This window comes from Ascaphus truei, chromosome 8 (assembly GCF_040206685.1).
Source record: "Ascaphus truei isolate aAscTru1 chromosome 8, aAscTru1.hap1, whole genome shotgun sequence".
Taxonomy (NCBI): domain Eukaryota; kingdom Metazoa; phylum Chordata; class Amphibia; order Anura; family Ascaphidae; genus Ascaphus; species Ascaphus truei.
Window position 1 is genome coordinate 38,182,344 of NC_134490.1, and position 23,410 is coordinate 38,205,753.

The 23,410-nt window shown below is 44.4% G+C and overlaps 1 protein-coding gene across 1 annotated transcript in view; it reads left to right on the forward strand.

The window, feature by feature from the left end:
• The first annotated feature begins 5,253 nt into the window (after positions 1-5,253).
• LOC142502155 (transducin-like enhancer protein 1) overlaps positions 5,254-23,410 on the forward strand; it is a 75,738-nt gene continuing 57,581 nt past the window's right edge. Inside the window, exon 1 of the mRNA XM_075613030.1 lies at positions 5,254-5,409. Coding sequence (XP_075469145.1) covers positions 5,254-5,409 — 156 coding nt within the window. The remainder of the gene's footprint in view (positions 5,410-23,410) is intronic.

Consider the following 23,410-nt stretch of genomic DNA (forward strand, 5'->3'; position numbering starts at 1 on the left):
TGATATTACTTGGTTGTTGATGGTTAGGAGCCTGGAATATATTGTTGATAACCTTCCAGAAGTTAGCTGGGTTTGATGTATTTTGGTGGAGATTGTCAGAGTAATATTGTGCTTTTGCATACCTTGTTTGCCTTGTGCACACGTTCCGCAGGCATCTGTAGTGATTGAGATCCTTGGTAGTGCCAGTTACTTTGTAGCTTTTCCACAAGGCATCCCTGAACTGGTAGAGAAAGAGCCTGGTGGTTTTGCTAAGGTGTGTGGGTACTCAGCAATGCTATAAACTACAGCATGTTTATAGTCATGGGTGAGAGAGCACATGAACACAGCTCATTAGCTCAGGCGAAACCGCTGCTCACCCCACTCCTTGTACCTGTTTTTTGTTCCCAGGACATCGCATATCCTATAATTAGAGATGAGGTCATGGCGAGGTACAGGGCTGTAGCTTATGATGTCATGAGAAAGCAGAGGCTCCACATCCCATTAACAGAAGGCTGCATGACAGCTGTAATCTCCCCTGCACTGTCATGGGTTTGATGTACAAGCTATTAGTGCTGTCTTCGTTAATACAACCAGTTATAATTAGGCTGCACTTTTCTCTGCCTGTGCAGGGTGAAATCCCAGTGACACTTTAATGTGATCGGCAGGTGTAGACACGCAGGGGGGGGAACGACTATCTTCCCTACGTCTCACAGTTAATACTGCTTTTAACCACTTCCATGCTGGATCGCTGGCATATTTAGGATACTGCATGTGTTCATCCCCAATTTCTACCTTTACCACATTGCTCCTTACCTCCGCCGCTGGGCTGCTGTTCAGTGTACCTACTACTTCCGCTCCCCCCCACCCCCTCTCCCACTTTCTCTCTCTCTCTCTCTGTCTCTCTCTGAAATTACTCGTTGTATGCTTTTAATCTCGTCAACTTGTTTTACGTGCCTGCGCTATCTCCTCTCCCCCTCCTCCTGTGTGCACCTCTCTCGTGTTCAACCTGTGTATCGCTCACACCCCTGCTGCCTGCAGGAGTGGCACCGTTTGAGCAGCGGCTATGCAAATCTCACTTTCACACAAATCCCGGGGGTGGTAGCAGTTTAGGTACAAAGTACATTTTACAAACAAATGCACTAAAACAGTTTATTCCACGTGGATTGCTTTGGGTGTCAAAATATCGCTCGCTGTTCTGTCGCTCTGCGTGTTGTTACATTGCTGGCTGTGTCCCCGCTGGTGCTGAGCGCCTTGTGCTTGCCACTTTACTTACATATGTCTATATGTGGAAGTCCCCGCCCAGGTGGTGTGCGCGGGCACGCACGCTCACCCAAGCTTGGCGCTTGAGTAAACCAAAAAAATTGACTTTCAAGCGCGCTCAACTTGCCCGCAACGCCCCCACGCGTGCACTTGCAAAATAGGCAGGACACCCAGCGTTCACGCTTAGAGAGTTGGTGACATCACCACACTCAAGCATGAGCGCGGTCAGCGCCAGCGGGGCCGCAGCCTTAAGTGTTGCTTGCTCTTCTGGCAAGTAAGGAGTTAAATATATCAATTTAAAATTTAAAATCTGCCCAGAGGGAAAAAAAAAAATAACATGCTTTTTTTTTGGGAGGCGGGGGGGGCACAATTAAGATGACTACTACAATCACTGCCTTTCTTGTGTCTTTTATCCGAGGTCAATAGGAAATGATGAATGGGACACAATGCAGTAATTGATTGTATGCAGTTCCACATTGTGAACACTGGGTGGTGTCTGAGTCTGAAGCACTGCTAATGCTGCTCTTTATTCCTGTGGAGCTGCAGTAGACAGCTAAAGACACATCCTGTACTTAGAATTAAAGCTGCAGTTCAAGCAATATCCTGCATGTGTGTTTTTTTTAATAAATCAGTTCTGTAGTAAGAAAAAATACTTTTAGCATTTTCTGTTAAAAAAAACAACAACTTTGAAAGACCAATTTTCTTGTATTCTATTTTAACAAGCATGTTTGTTCCTATAGCAACCATTTACATTCCCCATATTTAAAGATGTTACCAAACTTTGCCGATCAATAGACGGAGAACGAATTGACCGGCAGAATTGCAGTTCTTTAGGTAAGGAGAGATTGCCCACATGAAACTATTGAAGTAAAAAAAAAAAAACGGGAGCTTGAACTGCAGCTTTAAGATATGAAGAAGAGACCTGTGAGTTTTGGGAAGCTCTGTACACATGAAGAAGAGACCTGTGAGTTTTGGGAAGCTCTGTACACATGAAGAGACCTGTGAGGTTTGAGGAGCTCTGTACACGTGAAGAAGAGACTTGTGAGGTTTGGGAAGCCCTGTACACGTGAAGAAGAGACCTGTGAGGTTTGGGAAGCCCTGTACACGCGAAGAAGAGACGTGAGTTTTGGGAAGCTCTGTACACATGAAGAAGAGACCTGTGAGGTTTGAGGAGCTCTGTACACATGAAGAAGAGACCTGTGAGGTTTGAGGAGCTCTGTACACGTGAAGAAGAGACCTGTGAGGTTTGGGAAGCTCTGTACACATAAAGAAGAGACCTGTGAGGTTTGGAGAGCTCTGTACACATGAAGAAGAGACCTGTGAGGTTTGAGGAGCTCTGTACACGTGAAGAAGAGACCTGTGAGGTTTGGGAAGCTATATACATGTGAAGAAGAGACCTGTGAGGTTTGGAGAGCTCTGTACACTTATTTAATTTGTGAAGATTTCTCGTGTTGTTCCATTACTAGGGTTCACAGTCTGCAGTGAATCTTCACTTCTCCTGGAGAAATACAGCTCATAGAACTTTGTCTTTTAATTAACAATGCTGATGAGATTATTTTAATGGCAAAGGTCATCATTAAGTTTCAATTTTTTTTCCAGTTGACTGCAAAGAGAGACTTTTTTAAATAAATAAAAATTACCCCTTTATCCCTTTATCTTCAATGAGACATTTCCCTGTTTCACTTCCCCCTTTCTCTGAATTAGCTTACATCAATGTCCCTGGGAGGTAAATGTATATAGATCTACCGGCAAAGGCGGGGTTAATGGTGTTTATAAAAAACAAAACAAACTAACCCATTCATTGCCAGCAAGCAACACGTACCTGTGCACACTTCTATTACTCTGCGGAGAGATTTAATAGCATGCAGAGTAATATAATGACACATTGGGCAATAAAATAACAAGCGGAGTGATATATACCACACAGAGAGAGACAACCCTAAAAAAGTTCTTTAAGAACCTTAACGTAAAAATTAGAAAAGAAAATACGGGACCCTTTCAGTGTGAGATGGGCAGGTAGATTATTGGAGATAAGGAAAAAGCAGAGGTATTAAACATATTCTTTCTCTGTGTTTACCAGGGAAGAATCCATTGCAATAGTAGTGACGCAGGAGGAAGCCACAACCTCCGTATTAATGAGGGAGAAGTGCATAAGCGGTTTGATAACATTAAAGTAAATAAAGCACCTTGCCCCGATGGCAAACATCCAAGACTTCTTAAGGAGTAAACTGTTTGAAGGATAGATAACAGAGAGCTGTAATAAATGGAACTTTTTCAGGTTGGGCTATAGTTGTGAGTGGTGTACCTCAGGGATCGGTACTGGGACCCCTGTGTTTTAACTTGTTTATTAATGACCTTGAGGTTGGCATAGACAGCAAAGTCTCAATTTTTGCTGATGACACTAAATTGTGTAAGATTGTACAATCAAAGCAGGATGTAATTTCTCTCCAGAAGGGCTTGGAGAGACTGGAAACTTGAGCAGGTAAATGGCAAGTGAGGTTTAATACAGATAAATGTAAGGTTATGCATTTGGGAAACAAGAATAAACAGGCAACTTACAAATTAAATAGGAATACATTAGGAGAATCCTTGATGGAGAAGGATTTAGGAGTGCTTGTAGACAGCAGGCTTAGCAATAGTGCCCAAAGTCATGCAGTAGCTGCAAAGACAGACAGGGTCTTCTCTTGCAATAAACGGGCAATGGATGAAAGGGAAGTAAATATAATTATGCCCCTTTATAAAGCATTATTAAGACCACACCTTGTATATGGAGTACAATTTTGGGCACCAATCCTAAGAAAAGACATTATGGAACTAGAGAGAGTGCAGAGAAGAGCCACCAAATTAATAAAGGGGATGGATAATCGCATTTATGAGGAAAGGCTAGCTACATTACATTTACTTACATTAGAAAAGAGGTGTCTAAGGCTGCGTCCAGGGGCAGACCGCGCGGGCGTGGACGCGTCTGCACACAGATCAGACTGCCTAAAGGCAGTGATTGCGTCTATACAGCATGCGGGCGCGCGATGCGCGTGAAATCAGTCAAAACTGATTTCTCGCGCGATAGGGCGGTCACGTGAGCGGTTCGCCCAATGAGCGCGATCCAGCTCCGTGACGTCACTGGCCCGCCCATAGACACGCCCCTGGACGGCGCGCGTACTAAGGCCAGGGAAAGCACGCGCTTTCTCTCAGCCTCTACGTGCCTCTGCACGGCTGTATCTATGGACGCAGCCTAAGAGGGGATATGATAACTACATACTGTACAAATATATCCGGGGACAGTACAAAGAGCTTTCAAAAGAACTATTCATCCCAAGGGCTGTACAAAGGACACGGGGTCATCCCTTAAAGCTAGAGAAAAGGAGATTTCACCATCAACAAAGGAAAGGGTTCTTTACAGTAAGGGCAGTTACAATGTGGAATTCATTACCCATGGAGACTGTGATGGCAGATACAATATATATCTCAACAAAAAAAAGGCTGGACATCGTTTTAGAAAGGAAAGATATACAGGGATATACCAAATAAGTAAACATGGGAAGGATGTTGATCCAGCGAGTAATCTGATTGCCAATATTTGGAGTCAGGAAGGAATTTATGTTTTCCTTTATGAGATATATCATCTAATGATGTCACTGGGGTTTTTTGTTTGCCTTCCTCTGGATCAATGAACTGTAAGTACGCATATAGGCTAAAGAGTCTGTCGTCTAAATTTAGCATAGGTTGAACTTGATGGACGTAAGTCTTTTTTCAACCTCATTTACTATGTAACACCCAACAACGGGATTCGGTAACACGCAGAGTGATATAACACAGTGATATAACATGCAGAGTGATCTAATAACCTGCAGAGAGATATAATAACACACAGAGAGATGATACCATGCCACCAGGTTGTATGTTGCCCGAGACACTAATGTAACCCAGGGCCCAGGTTAATGACAATAAGGTCATTGGGTAGGGGGGAGGCCATGGGGCTCTAGGACAGTTCACTACAGCCATTTTACCGCTGTCATGTCACCATTGGACAATTGGAAACCTGGACATTTTGCCACTGCAGATGACCAGGGAGTCCCGAGCGTATCTGCTGCCACGCCAGGCGGAGGTGCCCAGGTTGTAGGGGGAGCCGAGGGTAATGCAGGAACCCAGTGCTACTGCATACAACCGGGGGTAATGCAGGGACACGGTGCTACTACATTCAACCGGGGGTAATGCAGGGACACGAAGCTGCCATATCCGACCCGGGGGTAATGCAGGGACACGGTGCTGCCACATCCGGGCCGGGGGTAATGCAGGGACACGGTGCTGCCACTTCCGACCTGGGGGTAATGCAGGGACACGGTGCTGCCACTTCTGACCCGGGGGTAATGCAGGGACACGGTGCTGCCACTTCTGACCCGGGGGTAATGCAGGGACACGGTGCTGCCACATCCGGGCCGGGGGTAATGCAGGGACACGGTGCTGCCACATCCGACCTGGGGTAATGCAGGGACACGGTGCTGCCACATCCGACCCGGGGGTAATGCAGGGACACGGTGCTGCCACATCCGACCCGGGGGTAATGCAGGGACACGAAGCTGCCATATCCGACCCGGGGGTAATGCAGGGACACGGTGCTGCCACATCCGGGCCGGGGGTAATGCAGGGACACGGTGCTGCCACTTCCGACCCGGGGGTAATGCAGGGACACGGTGCTGCCACTTCTGACCCGGGGGTAATGCAGGGACACGGTGCTGCCACTTCTGACCCGGGGGTAATGCAGGGACACGGTGCTGCCACTTCTGACCCGGGGGTAATGCAGGGACACGGTGCTGCCACATCCGACCCGGGGGTAATGCAGGGACACGGTGCTGCCACATCCGACCCGGGGGTAATGCAGGGACACGGTGCTGCCACATCCGACCCGGGGGTAATGCAGGGACGCGGTGCTGCCAGATCCGACCCGGGGGTAATGCAGGGACACGGTGCTGCCACATCCGACCCGGGGGTAATGCAGGGACGTGGTGCTGCCAGATCCGAACCAGGGGTAATGCAGGGACACGGTGCTGCCATATCCGACCCTGGGGTAATGCAGGGACACGGTGCTGCCAGATCCGACCCGGGGTAATGCAGGGACACGGTGCTGCCACATCCGACCCGGGGGTAATGCAGGGACACGGTGCTGCCATATCCGAACCGGGGGTAATGCAGGGACACGGTGCTGCCACATCCGGGCCGGGGGTAATGCAGGGACACGGTGCTGCCATATCCGACCCGGGGGTAATGCAGGGACACGGTGCTGCCATATCCGACCCGGGGGTAATGCAGGGACACAGTGCTGCCACATCCGACCCGGGGTAATGCAGGGACACGGTGCTGCCACATCCGACCCGGGGGTAATGCAGGGACACGGTGCTGCCATATCCGACCCGGGGGTAATGCAGGGACACGGTGCTGCCAGATCCGACCCGGGGTAATGCAGGGACACGGTGCTGCCACATCCGACCCGGGGGTAATGCAGGGACACGGTGCTGCCATATCCGACCCGGGGGTAATGCAGGGACACGGTGCTGCCACATCCGACCCGGGGGTAATGCAGGGACACGGTGCTGCCACATCCGACCCGGGGGTAATGCAGGGACACGGTGCTGCCACATCCGGGCCGGGGGTAATGCAGGGACACGGTGCTGCCACATCCGGGCCGGGGGTAATGCAGGGACACGGTGCTGCCACATCCGACCCGGGGGTAATGCAGGGACACGGTGCTGCCACTTCCGGGCCGGGGGTAATGCAGGGACACGGTGCTGCCACATCCGGGCCGGGGGTAATGCAGGGACACGGTGCTGCCACATCCGACCCGGGGGTAATGCAGGGACACGGTGCTGCCACATCCGACCCGGGGGTAATGCAGGGACGCGGTGCTGCCACATCCGGGCCGGGGGTAATGCAGGGACACGGTGCTGCCACATCCGACCCGGGGGTAATGCAGGGACACGGTGCTGCCACATCCGACCCGGGGGTAATGCAGGGACACGGTGCTGCCACATCCGACCCGGGGGTAATGCAGGGACACGGTGCTGCCATATCCGACCCGGGGGTAATGCAGGGACACGGTGCTGCCACATCCGACCCGGGGGTAATGCAGGGACGCGGTGCTGCCACATCCGGGCCGGGGGTAATGCAGGGACACGGTGCTGCCACATCCGACCCGGTGGTAATGCAGGGACACGGTGCTGCCACTTCCGACCCGGGGGTAATGCAGGGATGCGGTGCTGCCACATCCGACCCGCGGGTAATGCAGGGACACGGTGCTGCCATATCCGATCCGGGGGTAATGCAGGGACACGGTGCTGCCATATCCGAACCGGGGGTAATGCAGGGACACGGTGCTGCCATATCCGACCCGGGGGTAATGCAGGGACACGGTGCTGCCACATCCGGGCCGGGGGTAATGCAGGGACACGGTGCTGCCACATCCGGGCCGGGGGTAATGCAGGGACACGGTGCTGCCATATCCGACCCGGGGGTAATGCAGGGACACGGTGCTGCCACATCCGGGCCGGGGGTAATGCAGGGACACGGTGCTGCCACATCCGAACCGGGGGTAATGCAGGGACACCGTGCTGCCATATCCGACCCGGGGGTAATGCAGGGACACGGTGCTGCCACATCCGACCCGGGGGTAATGCAGGGACACGGTGCTGCCACATCCGGGCCGGGGGTAATGCAGGGACACGGTGCTGCCACATCCGAACCGGGGGTAATACAGGGACACCGTGCTGCCATATCCGACCCGGGGGTAATGCAGGGACACGGTGCTGCCACATCCGACCCGGGGGTAATGCAGGGACACGGTGCTGCCATATCCGACCCGGGGGTAATGCAGGGACACGGTGCTGTCACATCCGACACGGGGGTAATGCAGGGACACGAAGCTGCCATATCCGGGCCGGGGGTAATGCATGGACGCGGTGCTGCCACATCTGACCCGGGGGTAATGCAGGGACACGGTCCTGCCACATCCGGGCCGGGGGTAATGCAGGGACACGGTGCTGCCACATCCGACCCGGGGGTAATGCAGGGACACGGTGCTGCCACTTCCGGGCCGGGGGTAATGCAGGGACACGGTGCTGCCACATCCGACCCAGGGGTAATGCAGGGACGCGGTGCTGCCACATCCGACCCGGGGGTAATGCAGGGACACGGTGCTGCCACATCCGACCCGGGGGTAATGCAGGGACACGGTGCTGCCACATCCGACCCGGGGGTAATGCAGGGACACGGTGCTGCCACATCCGGGCCGGGGGTAATGCAGGGACACGGTGCTGCCACATCCGGGCCGGGGGTAATGCAGGGACACGGTGCTGCCACATCCGAACCGGGGGTAATGCAGGGACACGGTGCTGCCACATTCGAACCGGGGGTAATGCAGGGACACGGTGCTGCCACATCCGGGCCGGGGGTAATGCAGGGACACGGTGCTGCCACATCCGAACCGGGGGTAATGCAGGACACGGTGCTGCCACATCCGAACCGGGGGTAATGCAGGGACACGGTGCTGCCACATCCGACCCGCGGGTAATGCAGGGACACGGTGCTGCCATATCCGAACCGGGGGTAATGCAGGGACACGGTGCTGCCACATCCGAACCGGGGGTAATGCAGGGACACGGTGCTGCCACATCCGAACCGGGGGTAATGCAGGGACACGGTGCTGCCACATCCGGGCCGGGGGTAATGCAGGGACACGGTGCTGCCACATCCGACCCGGGGGTAATGCAGGGACACGGTGCTGCCACATCCGGGCCGGGGGTAATGCAGGGACACGGTGCTGCCACATCCGGGCCGGGGGTAATGCAGGTTCACGGTGCTGCCACATCCGAACCGGGGGTAATGCAGGGACACGGTGCTGCCACATCCGGGCCGGGGGTAATGCAGGGACACGGTGCTGCCACATCCGGGCCGGGGGTAATGCAGGGACACGGTGCTGCCACATCCGGGCCGGGGGTAATGCAGGGACACGGTGCTGCCACATCCGACCCGGGGGTACTGCAGGGACACGGTGCTGCCACATCCGGGCCGGGGGTAATGCAGGGACACGGTGCTGCCATATCCGACCCGGGGGTAATGCAGGGACACGGTGCTGCCACATCCGACCCGGGGGTAATGCAGGGACACGGTGCTGCCATATCCGAACCGGGGGTAATGCAGGGACACGGTGCTGCCACATCCGACCCGGGGGTAATGCAGGGACACGGTGCTGCCACATCCGGGCCGGGGGTAATGCAGGGACACGGTGCTGCCACATCCGGGCCGGGGGTAATGCAGGGACACGGTGCTGCCACATCCGGGCCGGGGGTAATGCAGGGACACGGTGCTGCCACATCCGGGCCTGGGGTAATGCAGGGTCACGGTGCTGCCACATCCGACCCGGGGGTAATGCAGGGACACGGTGCTGCCACATCCGGGCCGGGGGTAATGCAGGGACACGGTGCTGCCACATCCGACCCGGGGGTAATGCAGGGACACGGTGCTGCCACATCCGACCCGGGGGTAATGCAGGGACACGTGCTGCCACATCCGGGCCGGGGGTAATGCAGGGACACGGTGCTGCCATATCCGAACCGGGGGTAATGCAGGGACACGGTGCTGCCACATCCGACCCGGGGGTAATGCAGGGACGCGGTGCTGCCACATCCGGGCCGGGGGTAATGCAGGGACACGGTGCTGCCATATCCGACCCGGGGGTAATGCAGGGACACGGTGCTGCCACATCTGACCCGGGGGTAATGCAGGGACACGGTGCTGCCACATCCGGGCCGGGGGTAATGCAGGGACACGGTGCTGCCAGATCCGGGCCGGGGGTAATGCAGGGACACGGTGCTGCCACATCCGACCCGGGGGTAATGCAGGGACACGGTGCTGCCACATCCGGACCGGGGGTAATGCAGGGACACGGTGCTGCCACATCCGACCCGGGGGTAATGCAGGGACACGGTGCTGCCACATCCGACCCGGGGGTAATGCAGGGACACGGTGCTGCCACATCTGACCCGGGGGTAATGCAGGGACACGGTGCTGCCACATCTGACCCGGGGGTAATGCAGGGACACGGTGCTGCCACATCTGACCCGGGGGTAATGCAGGGACACGGTGCTGCCACTTCCGGGCCGGGGGTAATGCAGGGACACGGTGCTGCCACTTCCGACCCGGGGGTAATGCAGGGACACGGTGCTGCCACTTCCGACCCGGGGGTAATGCAGGGACACGGTGCTGCCACATCCGACCCGGGGGTAATGCAGGGACACGGTGCTGCCACATCCGACCCGGGGGTAATGCAGGGACACGGTGCTGCCACATCCGACCCGGGGGTAATGCAGGGACACGGTGCTGCCACATCCGGGCCGGGGGTAATGCAGGGACACGGTGCTGCCACATCCGGGCCGGGGGTAATGCAGGGACACGGTGCTGCCACATCCGACCCGGGGGTAATGCAGGGACACGGTGCTGCCACATCCGGGCCTGGGGTAATGCAGGGTCACGGTGCTGCCACATCCGACCCGGGGGTAATGCAGGGACACGGTGCTGCCACATCTGACCCGGGGGTAATGCAGGGACACGGTGCTGCCACATCTGACCCGGGGGTAATGCAGGGACACGGTGCTGCCACATCTGACCCGGGGGTAATGCAGGGACACGGTGCTGCCACATCTGACCCGGGGGTAATGCAGGGACACGGTGCTGCCACATCCGACCCTGGGGTAATGCAGGGGGAGCCCTTGAAGAAATCCTAACCCCTAATATTCCGGCTTCTATCCGTATAAATTCTTTCCTTGAAGAAATTCCAACCCAACATTGCAGCGGCAAAACGGCCACGGTGAATTGTCGCACAGCGGCTAAACGGCCACGGTGAATTGTCGCACAGCGGCTAAACGGCCACGGTGAATTGTCGCACAGCGGCTAAACTGCCACGGTGAATTGTCGCACGGCGGCTAAACGGCCAAGGTGAATTGTCGCACAGCGGCTAAACGGCCACGGTGAATTGTCGCACAGCGGCTAAACGGCCACGGTAAATTGTCACACAGCAGCTAAACGGCCACGGTGAATTTTCACACGGTGGCTAAAGAGGCGCGGCTAAAATGGCTGTGGTGAATTGTCCCATTTTGGGTCTTTTCGGGTCCTGGGAAGCTTGTCCAGCCGGGTCCAAATTCAGAGTTCGGCTAACCCCTCTCAATGGCTGGGTCCGGGAACGTTGCCCCGACACTGCCCTCCTGATGGGCACCCTGAACACGCAGTGATTTAACAACAAGCACAATGATACAATAGGTCACAGAGGGATATAATAACATGCACCGAGATATAATAACATGCACCGAGATATAATAACATGCACCGAGATATAATAACATGCACCGAGATATAATAACATGCAGAGAGATATAATAACATGCACAGAGATATAATAACATGCAGAGAGATATAATAACATGCACAGAGATATAATAACATGCAGAGAGATATAATAACATGCACAGAGATATAATAACATGCAGAGAAATATAATAACATGCAGAGAAATATAATAACATGCACCGAGATATAATAACATGCACCGAGATATAATAACATGCACCGAGATATAATAACATGCAGAGAAATATAATAACATGCACAGAGATATAATAACATGCACAGAGATATAATAACATGCACAGAGATATAATAACATGCACAGAGATATAATAACATGCACCGAGATATAATAACATGCAGAGAAATATAATAACATGCACCGAGATATAATAACATGCACCGAGATATAATAACATGCACCGAGATATAATAACATGCACAGAGATATAATAACATGCACAGAGATATAATAACACAGAGCGATATAATAACACAGAGAGATATAATAACATGCACCGAGATATAATAACATGCACCGAGATATAATAACATGCACAGAGATATAATAACATGCACAGAGATATAATAACATGCAGAGAAATATAATAACATGCACCGAGATATAATAACATGCACCGAGATATAATAACATGCACCGAGATATAATAACATGCACCGAGATATAATAACATGCAGAGAAATATAATAACATGCACCGAGATATAATAACACGCACAGAGATATAATAACATGCACAGAGATATAATAACATGCACAGAGATATAATAACATGCAGAGAAATATAATAACATGCACAGAGATATAATAACACGCACAGAGATATAATAACATGCACCGAGATATTATAACATGCACAGAGATATAATAACATCCACAGAGATATAATAACATCCACAGAGATATAATAACATGCACAGAGATATAATAACATGCACAGAGATATAATAACATGCACAGAGATATAATAACATGCACAGAGATATAATAACATGCAGAGAAATATAATAACATGCACAGAGATATAATAACACGCAGAGAGATATAATAACATGCACAGAGATATAATAACATGCACAGAGATATAATAACATGCACAGAGATATAATAACACTCACCGAGATATAATAACACGCAGAGAGATATAATAACGTGCACCGAGATATAATAACATGCACAGAGATATAATAACATGCAGAGAAATATAATAACATGCACCGAGATATAATAACATGCACCGAGATATAATAACATGCACCGAGATATAATAACATGCACCGAGATATAATAACATGCACCGAGATATAATAACATGCAGAGAAATATAATAACATGCACCGAGATGTAATAACATGCACCGAGATATAATAACATGCACCGAGATATAATAACATGCACAGAGATATAATAACATGCACAGAGATATAATAACATGCACCGAGATATAATAACATGCAGAGAAATATAATAACATGCACAGAGATATAATAACATGCACAGAGATATAATAACATGCACAGAGATATAATAACATGCACCGAGATATAATAACATGCACCGAGATATAATAACATGCAGAGAAATATAATAACATGCACCGAGATATAATAACATGCACCGAGATATAATAACATGCACCGAGATATAATAACATGCACAGAGATATAATAACATGCACAGAGATATAATAACACAGAGCGATATAATAACACAGAGAGATATAATAACATGCACCGAGATATAATAACATGCACCGAGATATAATAACATGCACAGAGATATAATAACATGCACAGAGATATAATAACATGCAGAGAAATATAATAACATGCACCGAGATATAATAACATGCACCGAGATATAATAACATGCACCGAGATATAATAACATGCACCGAGATATAATAACATGCAGAGAAATATAATAACATGCACCGAGATATAATAACACGCACAGAGATATAATAACATGCACAGAGATATAATAACATGCACAGAGATATAATAACATGCAGAGAAATATAATAACATGCACAGAGATATAATAACACGCACAGAGATATAATAACATGCACCGAGATATTATAACATGCACAGAGATATAATAACATCCACAGAGATATAATAACATCCACAGAGATATAATAACATGCACAGAGATATAATAACATGCACAGAGATATAATAACATGCACAGAGATATAATAACATGCACAGAGATATAATAACATGCAGAGAAATATAATAACATGCACAGAGATATAATAACACGCAGAGAGATATAATAACATGCACAGAGATATAATAACATGCACAGAGATATAATAACATGCACAGAGATATAATAACACTCACCGAGATATAATAACACGCAGAGAGATATAATAACGTGCACCGAGATATAATAACATGCACAGAGATATAATAACATGCAGAGAAATATAATAACATGCACCGAGATATAATAACATGCACCGAGATATAATAACATGCACCGAGATATAATAACATGCACCGAGATATAATAACATGCACCGAGATATAATAACATGCAGAGAAATATAATAACATGCACCGAGATGTAATAACATGCACCGAGATATAATAACATGCACCGAGATATAATAACATGCACAGAGATATAATAACATGCACAGAGATATAATAACACAGAGCGATATAATAACACAGAGAGATATAATAACATGCACCGAGATATAATAACATGCACCGAGATATAATAACATGCACAGAGATATAATAACATGCAGAGAAATATAATAACATGCACAGAGATATAATAACATGCAGAGAGATATAATAACATGCACAGAGATATAATAACATGCAGAGAGATATAATAACATGCACAGAGATATAATAACATGCAGAGAAATATAATAACATGCAGAGAAATATAATAACATGCACAGAGATATAATAACATGCACAGAGATATAATAACATGCACAGAGATATAATAACATGCACCGAGATATAATAACATGCACCGAGATATAATAACATGCAGAGAAATATAATAACATGCACCGAGATATAATAACATGCACCGAGATATAATAACATGCACCGAGATATAATAACATGCACAGAGATATAATAACATGCACAGAGATATAATAACACAGAGCGATATAATAACACAGAGAGATATAATAACATGCACCGAGATATAATAACATGCACCGAGATATAATAACATGCACAGAGATATAATAACATGCACAGAGATATAATAACATGCAGAGAAATATAATAACATGCACCGAGATATAATAACATGCACCGAGATATAATAACATGCACCGAGATATAATAACATGCACCGAGATATAATAACATGCAGAGAAATATAATAACATGCACCGAGATATAATAACACGCACAGAGATATAATAACATGCACAGAGATATAATAACATGCACAGAGATATAATAACATGCAGAGAAATATAATAACATGCACAGAGATATAATAACACGCACAGAGATATAATAACATGCACCGAGATATTATAACATGCACAGAGATATAATAACATCCACAGAGATATAATAACATCCACAGAGATATAATAACATGCACAGAGATATAATAACATGCACAGAGATATAATAACATGCACAGAGATATAATAACATGCACAGAGATATAATAACATGCAGAGAAATATAATAACATGCACAGAGATATAATAACACGCAGAGAGATATAATAACATGCACAGAGATATAATAACATGCACAGAGATATAATAACATGCACAGAGATATAATAACACTCACCGAGATATAATAACACGCAGAGAGATATAATAACGTGCACCGAGATATAATAACATGCACAGAGATATAATAACATGCAGAGAAATATAATAACATGCACCGAGATATAATAACATGCACCGAGATATAATAACATGCACCGAGATATAATAACATGCACCGAGATATAATAACATGCACCGAGATATAATAACATGCAGAGAAATATAATAACATGCACCGAGATGTAATAACATGCACCGAGATATAATAACATGCACCGAGATATAATAACATGCACAGAGATATAATAACATGCACAGAGATATAATAACACAGAGCGATATAATAACACAGAGAGATATAATAACATGCACCGAGATATAATAACATGCACCGAGATATAATAACATGCACAGAGATATAATAACATGCAGAGAAATATAATAACATGCACAGAGATATAATAACATGCAGAGAGATATAATAACATGCACAGAGATATAATAACATGCAGAGAGATATAATAACATGCACAGAGATATAATAACATGCAGAGAAATATAATAACATGCAGAGAAATATAATAACATGCACCGAGATATAATAACATGCACCGAGATATAATAACATGCACCGAGATATAATAACATGCAGAGAAATATAATAACATGCACAGAGATATAATAACATGCACAGAGATATAATAACATGCACAGAGATATAATAACATGCACCGAGATATAATAACATGCACCGAGATATAATAACATGCAGAGAAATATAATAACATGCACCGAGATATAATAACATGCACCGAGATATAATAACATGCACCGAGATATAATAACATGCACAGAGATATAATAACATGCACAGAGATATAATAACACAGAGCGATATAATAACACAGAGAGATATAATAACATGCACCGAGATATAATAACATGCACCGAGATATAATAACATGCACAGAGATATAATAACATGCACAGAGATATAATAACATGCAGAGAAATATAATAACATGCACCGAGATATAATAACATGCACCGAGATATAATAACATGCACCGAGATATAATAACATGCACCGAGATATAATAACATGCAGAGAAATATAATAACATGCACCGAGATATAATAACACGCACAGAGATATAATAACATGCACAGAGATATAATAACATGCACAGAGATATAATAACATGCAGAGAAATATAATAACATGCACAGAGATATAATAACACGCACAGAGATATAATAACATGCACCGAGATATTATAACATGCACAGAGATATAATAACATCCACAGAGATATAATAACATCCACAGAGATATAATAACATGCACAGAGATATAATAACATGCACAGAGATATAATAACATGCACAGAGATATAATAACATGCACAGAGATATAATAACATGCAGAGAAATATAATAACATGCACAGAGATATAATAACACGCAGAGAGATATAATAACATGCACAGAGATATAATAACATGCACAGAGATATAATAACATGCACAGAGATATAATAACACTCACCGAGATATAATAACACGCAGAGAGATATAATAACGTGCACCGAGATATAATAACATGCACAGAGATATAATAACATGCAGAGAAATATAATAACATGCACCGAGATATAATAACATGCACCGAGATATAATAACATGCACCGAGATATAATAACATGCACCGAGATATAATAACATGCACCGAGATATAATAACATGCAGAGAAATATAATAACATGCACCGAGATGTAATAACATGCACCGAGATATAATAACATGCACCGAGATATAATAACATGCACAGAGATATAATAACATGCACAGAGATATAATAACACAGAGCGATATAATAACACAGAGAGATATAATAACATGCACCGAGATATAATAACATGCACCGAGATATAATAACATGCACAGAGATATAATAACATGCAGAGAAATATAATAACATGCACCGAGATATAATAACACGCACAGAGATATAATAACATGCACAGAGATATAATAACATGCACAGAGATATAATAACATGCAGAGAAATATAATAACATGCACAGAGATATAATAACACGCACAGAGATATAATAACATGCACAGAGATATAATAACATGCACAGAGATATAATAACATGCACAGAGATATAATAACATGCAGAGAAATATAATAACATGCACAGAGATATAATAACACGCAGAGAGATATAATAACATGCACAGAGATATAATAACATGCACAGAGATATAATAACATGCACAGAGATATAATAACACTCACCGAGATATAATAACACGCAGAGAGATATAATAACATGCACAGAGATATAATAACATGCAGAGAGATATAATAACATGCAGAGAAATATAATAACATGCACAGAGATATAATAACATGCAGAGAGATATAATAACATGCAGATATATAATAATATGCAGAGAGAAATAATAACACGCACAGAGATAATAACACGCAGAGATATAATAACATGCACAGAGATATGTAGCCATGCATGTAAAATGGTCTGCAGTCATCTCTCCTGCTGGCAGTAAACCTGGTAAGTTACAGGGATGCCAGCAGTAATCATGGAGGTTTGCCCTCAGACCCTGGTGAGGTGCCCTATGTATGGGTGGGAGTGGCCACAATCTCTGAGTCCACAGTTAGTGACATCAGAGTTGTGACAGCTCCTGAAGTATATAAGGCCCAGCACTGCCCAAAGTTAGTGGGTTGTGGAGTTGCTGAGTTGTTGGGAAGGAAGGATCCACTAGTGCAGTAACTAGTAGTTCCTTTCTACATTAATCTTGAGAAGAGCCACACTGTGTCCAGGGATCTGGCACAGGGGTGATCTCCCTACGGGGAGAGGGGATCCCACTCCATTGGGAGGGCGTACCTGGAAAGGGACAGCAGAGAACTATGTGCGGCTGAGACAGCTGGCTGTGAAGGGCCGCTTGCCCACCAAGCAACAATAAAGATGTTTTGTTCAATGATACCCCCACTGTGTGAGTGTGAAGTTACTCTCCAGTGGACGGCACCACCAAGAAGGCGTTCTTCATCAGGACCATCTCCCTGCGGACGCATAGACCCTGATGAGGTGGAGGCGCTGCACGTGATATAGGTAGGACTCGCACACACTACCTCAGCTGCCTGTCTGGAGTGACAATCCCCGAATTCCATCATGCGGGAGACTCAGGAGTCCTGTTGCCTACAGGTGCACCACCAGACACGACCATGTAATAGGGGCTGGTTAGACAACATGGGCCAATATGAGATTGGGTGGGTCACACCAGAGGGAATACCCGTTACAGATATAATAACATGCAGAGAGATATAATAACATGCAGAGAGATATAATAACATGCAGAGAGATATAATAACATGCACAGAGATATAATAACATGCACAGAGATATAATAACATGCACAGAGATATAATAATATGCAGAGAGATATAATAACATGCACAGAGCTATAATAACATGCACAGAGATATAATAACATGCACAGAGATATAATAACATGCACAGAGATATAATAACACGCACAGAGATATAATAACACACAGAGTGATATAATAGCATGCACAGAGATATAATAACATGCACAGAGATATAATAACATGCAGAGAGATATAACATGCACAGAGATATAATAACATGCACAGAGATATAATAACATGCAGAGAGATATAATAACATGCACAGAGATATAATAACATGCAGAGAGATATAATAACATGCACAGAGATATAATAACATGCACAGAGATATAATAACATGCACAGAGATATAATAACATGCACAGAGATATAATAACATGCACAGAGATATAATAACATGCAGAGAGATATAATAACATGCACAGAGATATAATAACATGCAGAGAGATATAATAACACGCAGAGAGATATAATAACACGCAGAGAGATATAATAACACGCAGAGAGATATAATAACACACAGAGCGATATAATAACACACACCGAGATATAATAACACGCAACGAGATATAATAAATGCATAGCAATACTGCGCAGGCACCTCGGGGTTTAAATACCAGCTTTCCAAAATTTTTCTTGACACCAGTGACGACTCTTACTTGCGGTGGGTGAATACCGCAGCTCACACGCCCCAGGCAGGGCCTCACCAAGCAAACCAGCCTGCTGAGACCTGTCTGCAAAACAGCTCTGTCCTCATCTAGCAAAGACTCCACCATAAGAGGCATGCAATATAATGCAGAGCTGTATAATAATGCAGGGGTGCACATGGGGAAAAGTTTGTGCTCTTCTCTGCGGCTCGCGCCCCCATGTCAAATGAGGCACGGGGTCATCACTGCGAAATGCTCAAAGAACTAGATTGGTCATCACTCGAGTCTAGGCGCAAAGTTCACCTTTCCTGTCTTGCCTTTAAATTCTTTATGGGCAAGCTACCCAGCTACCTGAACAAGCTCCTCACCCCTACCACATGCTGCACCTATCACCTGAGATCAGACTCCAAAAGACTATTCATGGTCCCAAGGCTCAACAAAGAATCCGGACGTTCCTCCTTCTCCTTCCGTGCACCCCAAAACTGGAACAACCTACCAGAGACTCACATCCACCACCAGTTTAAGTTCTTTCAAATCTAAGGCTGTCTCACACTTTAATCTGGTCTGTAACTGTTTCATACGCTCATAATATATATTTTCTTTAACTTTGCATGCAATGTCTTGTATATAATGTATACCCTGTTCATTTATGTAACTGTACTTGTAACCATGTATTATTTGTTTTACTCTATGCCCAGGACATACTTGAAAACAAGAGGTAACTCTCAATGTATTACTTCCTGGTAAAATATTTTATAAATAAATAAAATAAATTAATAAATGTGACGTCACGTTGCCCCGCGGGTTACCAGGACGACATGTCGTTGTAAGTTAATTGTGTTATAGTGGCCTCGCGCGGTCCCCTGGCATTTAATTTAAATGCCTTGTAGGAGACTATGGGAAACTCTATAACTGTCGCCCTCCCCCCGCTCCCTGAAAATCTTGCGCCCCCCAGTTTGCGCACCCCTGTAATAATGCACAGTGATATAATAACATGCAGAGTGATATAATGTACATAGCAATACATTTAAATATGCAGAGCTATATAATAAGACCTAGAGCAATATGATCATGTACAGAGTAATATAATAACATGCAGCGCGATATAATATTGTACAGAGCAATATAATAACATGAAGCGCGATATAATATTGTACAGGGTAATATAATAACATGAAGCGCGATATAATATTGTACAGAGCAATATAATAACATGCAGCGCGATATAATATTGTACAGAGCAATATAATAACACGAAGCGCGATATAATACTGTACAGGGTAATATAATAACAGGAAGCGCGATATAATATTGTACAGAGCAATATAATAACATGAAGCGCGATATAATATTGTACAGAGTAATATAATAACATGAAGCGCGATATAATATTGTACAGAGTAATATAATAACATGAAGCGCGATATAATATTGTACAGAGCAATATAATAACATGAAGCGCGATATAATATTGTACAGAGCAATATAATAACACGAAGCGCGATATAATATTGTACAGGGTAATATAATAACATGCAGCGCGATATAATATTGTACAGAGCAATATAATAACATGAAGCGCGATATAATATTGTACAGAGCAATATAATAACATGAAGCACGATATAATATTGTACAGGGTAATATAATAACATGAAGCGCGATATAATATTGTACAGAGTAATATAATAACATGAAGCGCGACATAATATTGTACAGAGCAATATAATAACATGAAGCGCGATATAATATTGTACAGGGTAATATAATAACATGAAGCGCGATATAATATTGTACAGAGTAATATAATAACATGAAGCGCGATATAATATTGTACAGAGTAATATAATAACATGAAGCGCGATATAATATTGTACAGAGTAATATAATAACATGAAGCGCGATATAATATTGTACAGAGCAATATAATAACATGAAGCGCGATATAATATTGTACAGGGTAATATAATAACATGAAGGGCGATATAATATTGTACAGAGCAATATAATAACATGCAGCGCGATATAATATTGTACAGGGTAATATAATAACAGGAAACGCGATATAATATTGTACAGGGCAATATAATAACATGAAGCGCGATATAATATTGTACAGAGCAATATAATAACATGAAGCGCGATATAATATTGTACAGAGCAATATAATAACATGCAGCGCGATATAATATTGTACAGGGTAATATAATAACAGGAAACGCGATATAATATTGTACAGAGCAATATAATAACATGCAGCGCGATATAATATTGTACAGGGTAATATAATAACAGGAAACGCGATATAATATTGTACAGAGCAATATAATAACATGCAGCGCGATATAATATTGTACAGGGTAATATAATAACACGAAGCGCGATATAATATTGTACAGAGTAATATAATAACATGAAGCGCGATATAATATTGTACAGAGTAATATAATAACATGAAGCGCGATATAATATTGTACAGAGCAATATAATAACATGAAGGGCGATATAATATTGTACAGGGTAATATAATAACACGAAGCGCGATATAATATTGTACAGGGTAATATAATAACAGGAAGCGCGATATAATATTGTACAGGGTAATATAATAACACGAAGCGCGATATAATATTGTACAGAGCAATATAATAACACGAAGCGCGATATAATATTGTACAGGGTAATATAATAACACGAAGCGCGATATAATATTGTACAGAGTAATATAATAACATGAAGCGCGATATAATATTGTACAGGGTAATATAATAACAGGAAGCGCGATATAATATTGTACAGAGCAATATAATAACATGAAGCGCGATATAATATTGTACAGGGTAATATAATAACATGAAGCGCGATATAATATTGTACAGAGCAATATAATAACACGAAGCGCGATATAATATTGTACAGAGTAATATAATAACACGAAGCGCGATATAATATTGTACAGGGTAATATAATAACACGAAGCGCGATATAATATTGTACAGAGCAATATAATAACATGCAGCGCGATATAATATTGTACAGAGCAATATAATAACACGAAGCTCGATATAATATTGTACAGGGTAATATAATAACACGAAGCGCGATATAATATTGTACAGAGTAATATAATAACATGAAGCGCGATATAATATTGTACAGGGTAATATAATAACAGGAAGCGCGATATAATATTGTACAGAGCAATATAATAACATGAAGCGCGATATAATATTGTACAGAGCAATATAATAACATGAAGCGCGATATAATATTGTACAGAGCAATATAATAACATGCAGCGCGATATAATATTGTACAGGGTAATATAATAACATGCAGCGCGATATAATATTGTACAGGGTAATATAATAACATGAAGCGCGATATAATATTGTACAGGGTAATATAATAACAGGAAGCGCGATATAATATTGTACAGGGTAATATAATAACAGGAAGCGCGATATAATATTGTACAGAGCAATATAATAACATGAAGCGCGATATAATATTATACAGGGTAATATAATAACATGAAGCGCGATATAATATTGTACAGGGTAATATAATAACAGGAAGCGCGATATAATATTGTACAGAGCAATATAATAACATGAAGCGCGATATAATATTGTACAGAGCAATATAATAACATGCAGCGCGATATAATATTGTACAGAGCAATATAATAACATGAAGCGCGATATAATATTGTACAGAGCAATATAATAACATGAAGCGCGATATAATATTGTACAGGGTAATATAATAACATGAAGCGCGATATAATATTGTACAGAGCAATATAATAACATGAAGGGCGATATAATATTGTACAGAGTAATATAATAACATGAAGGACTAC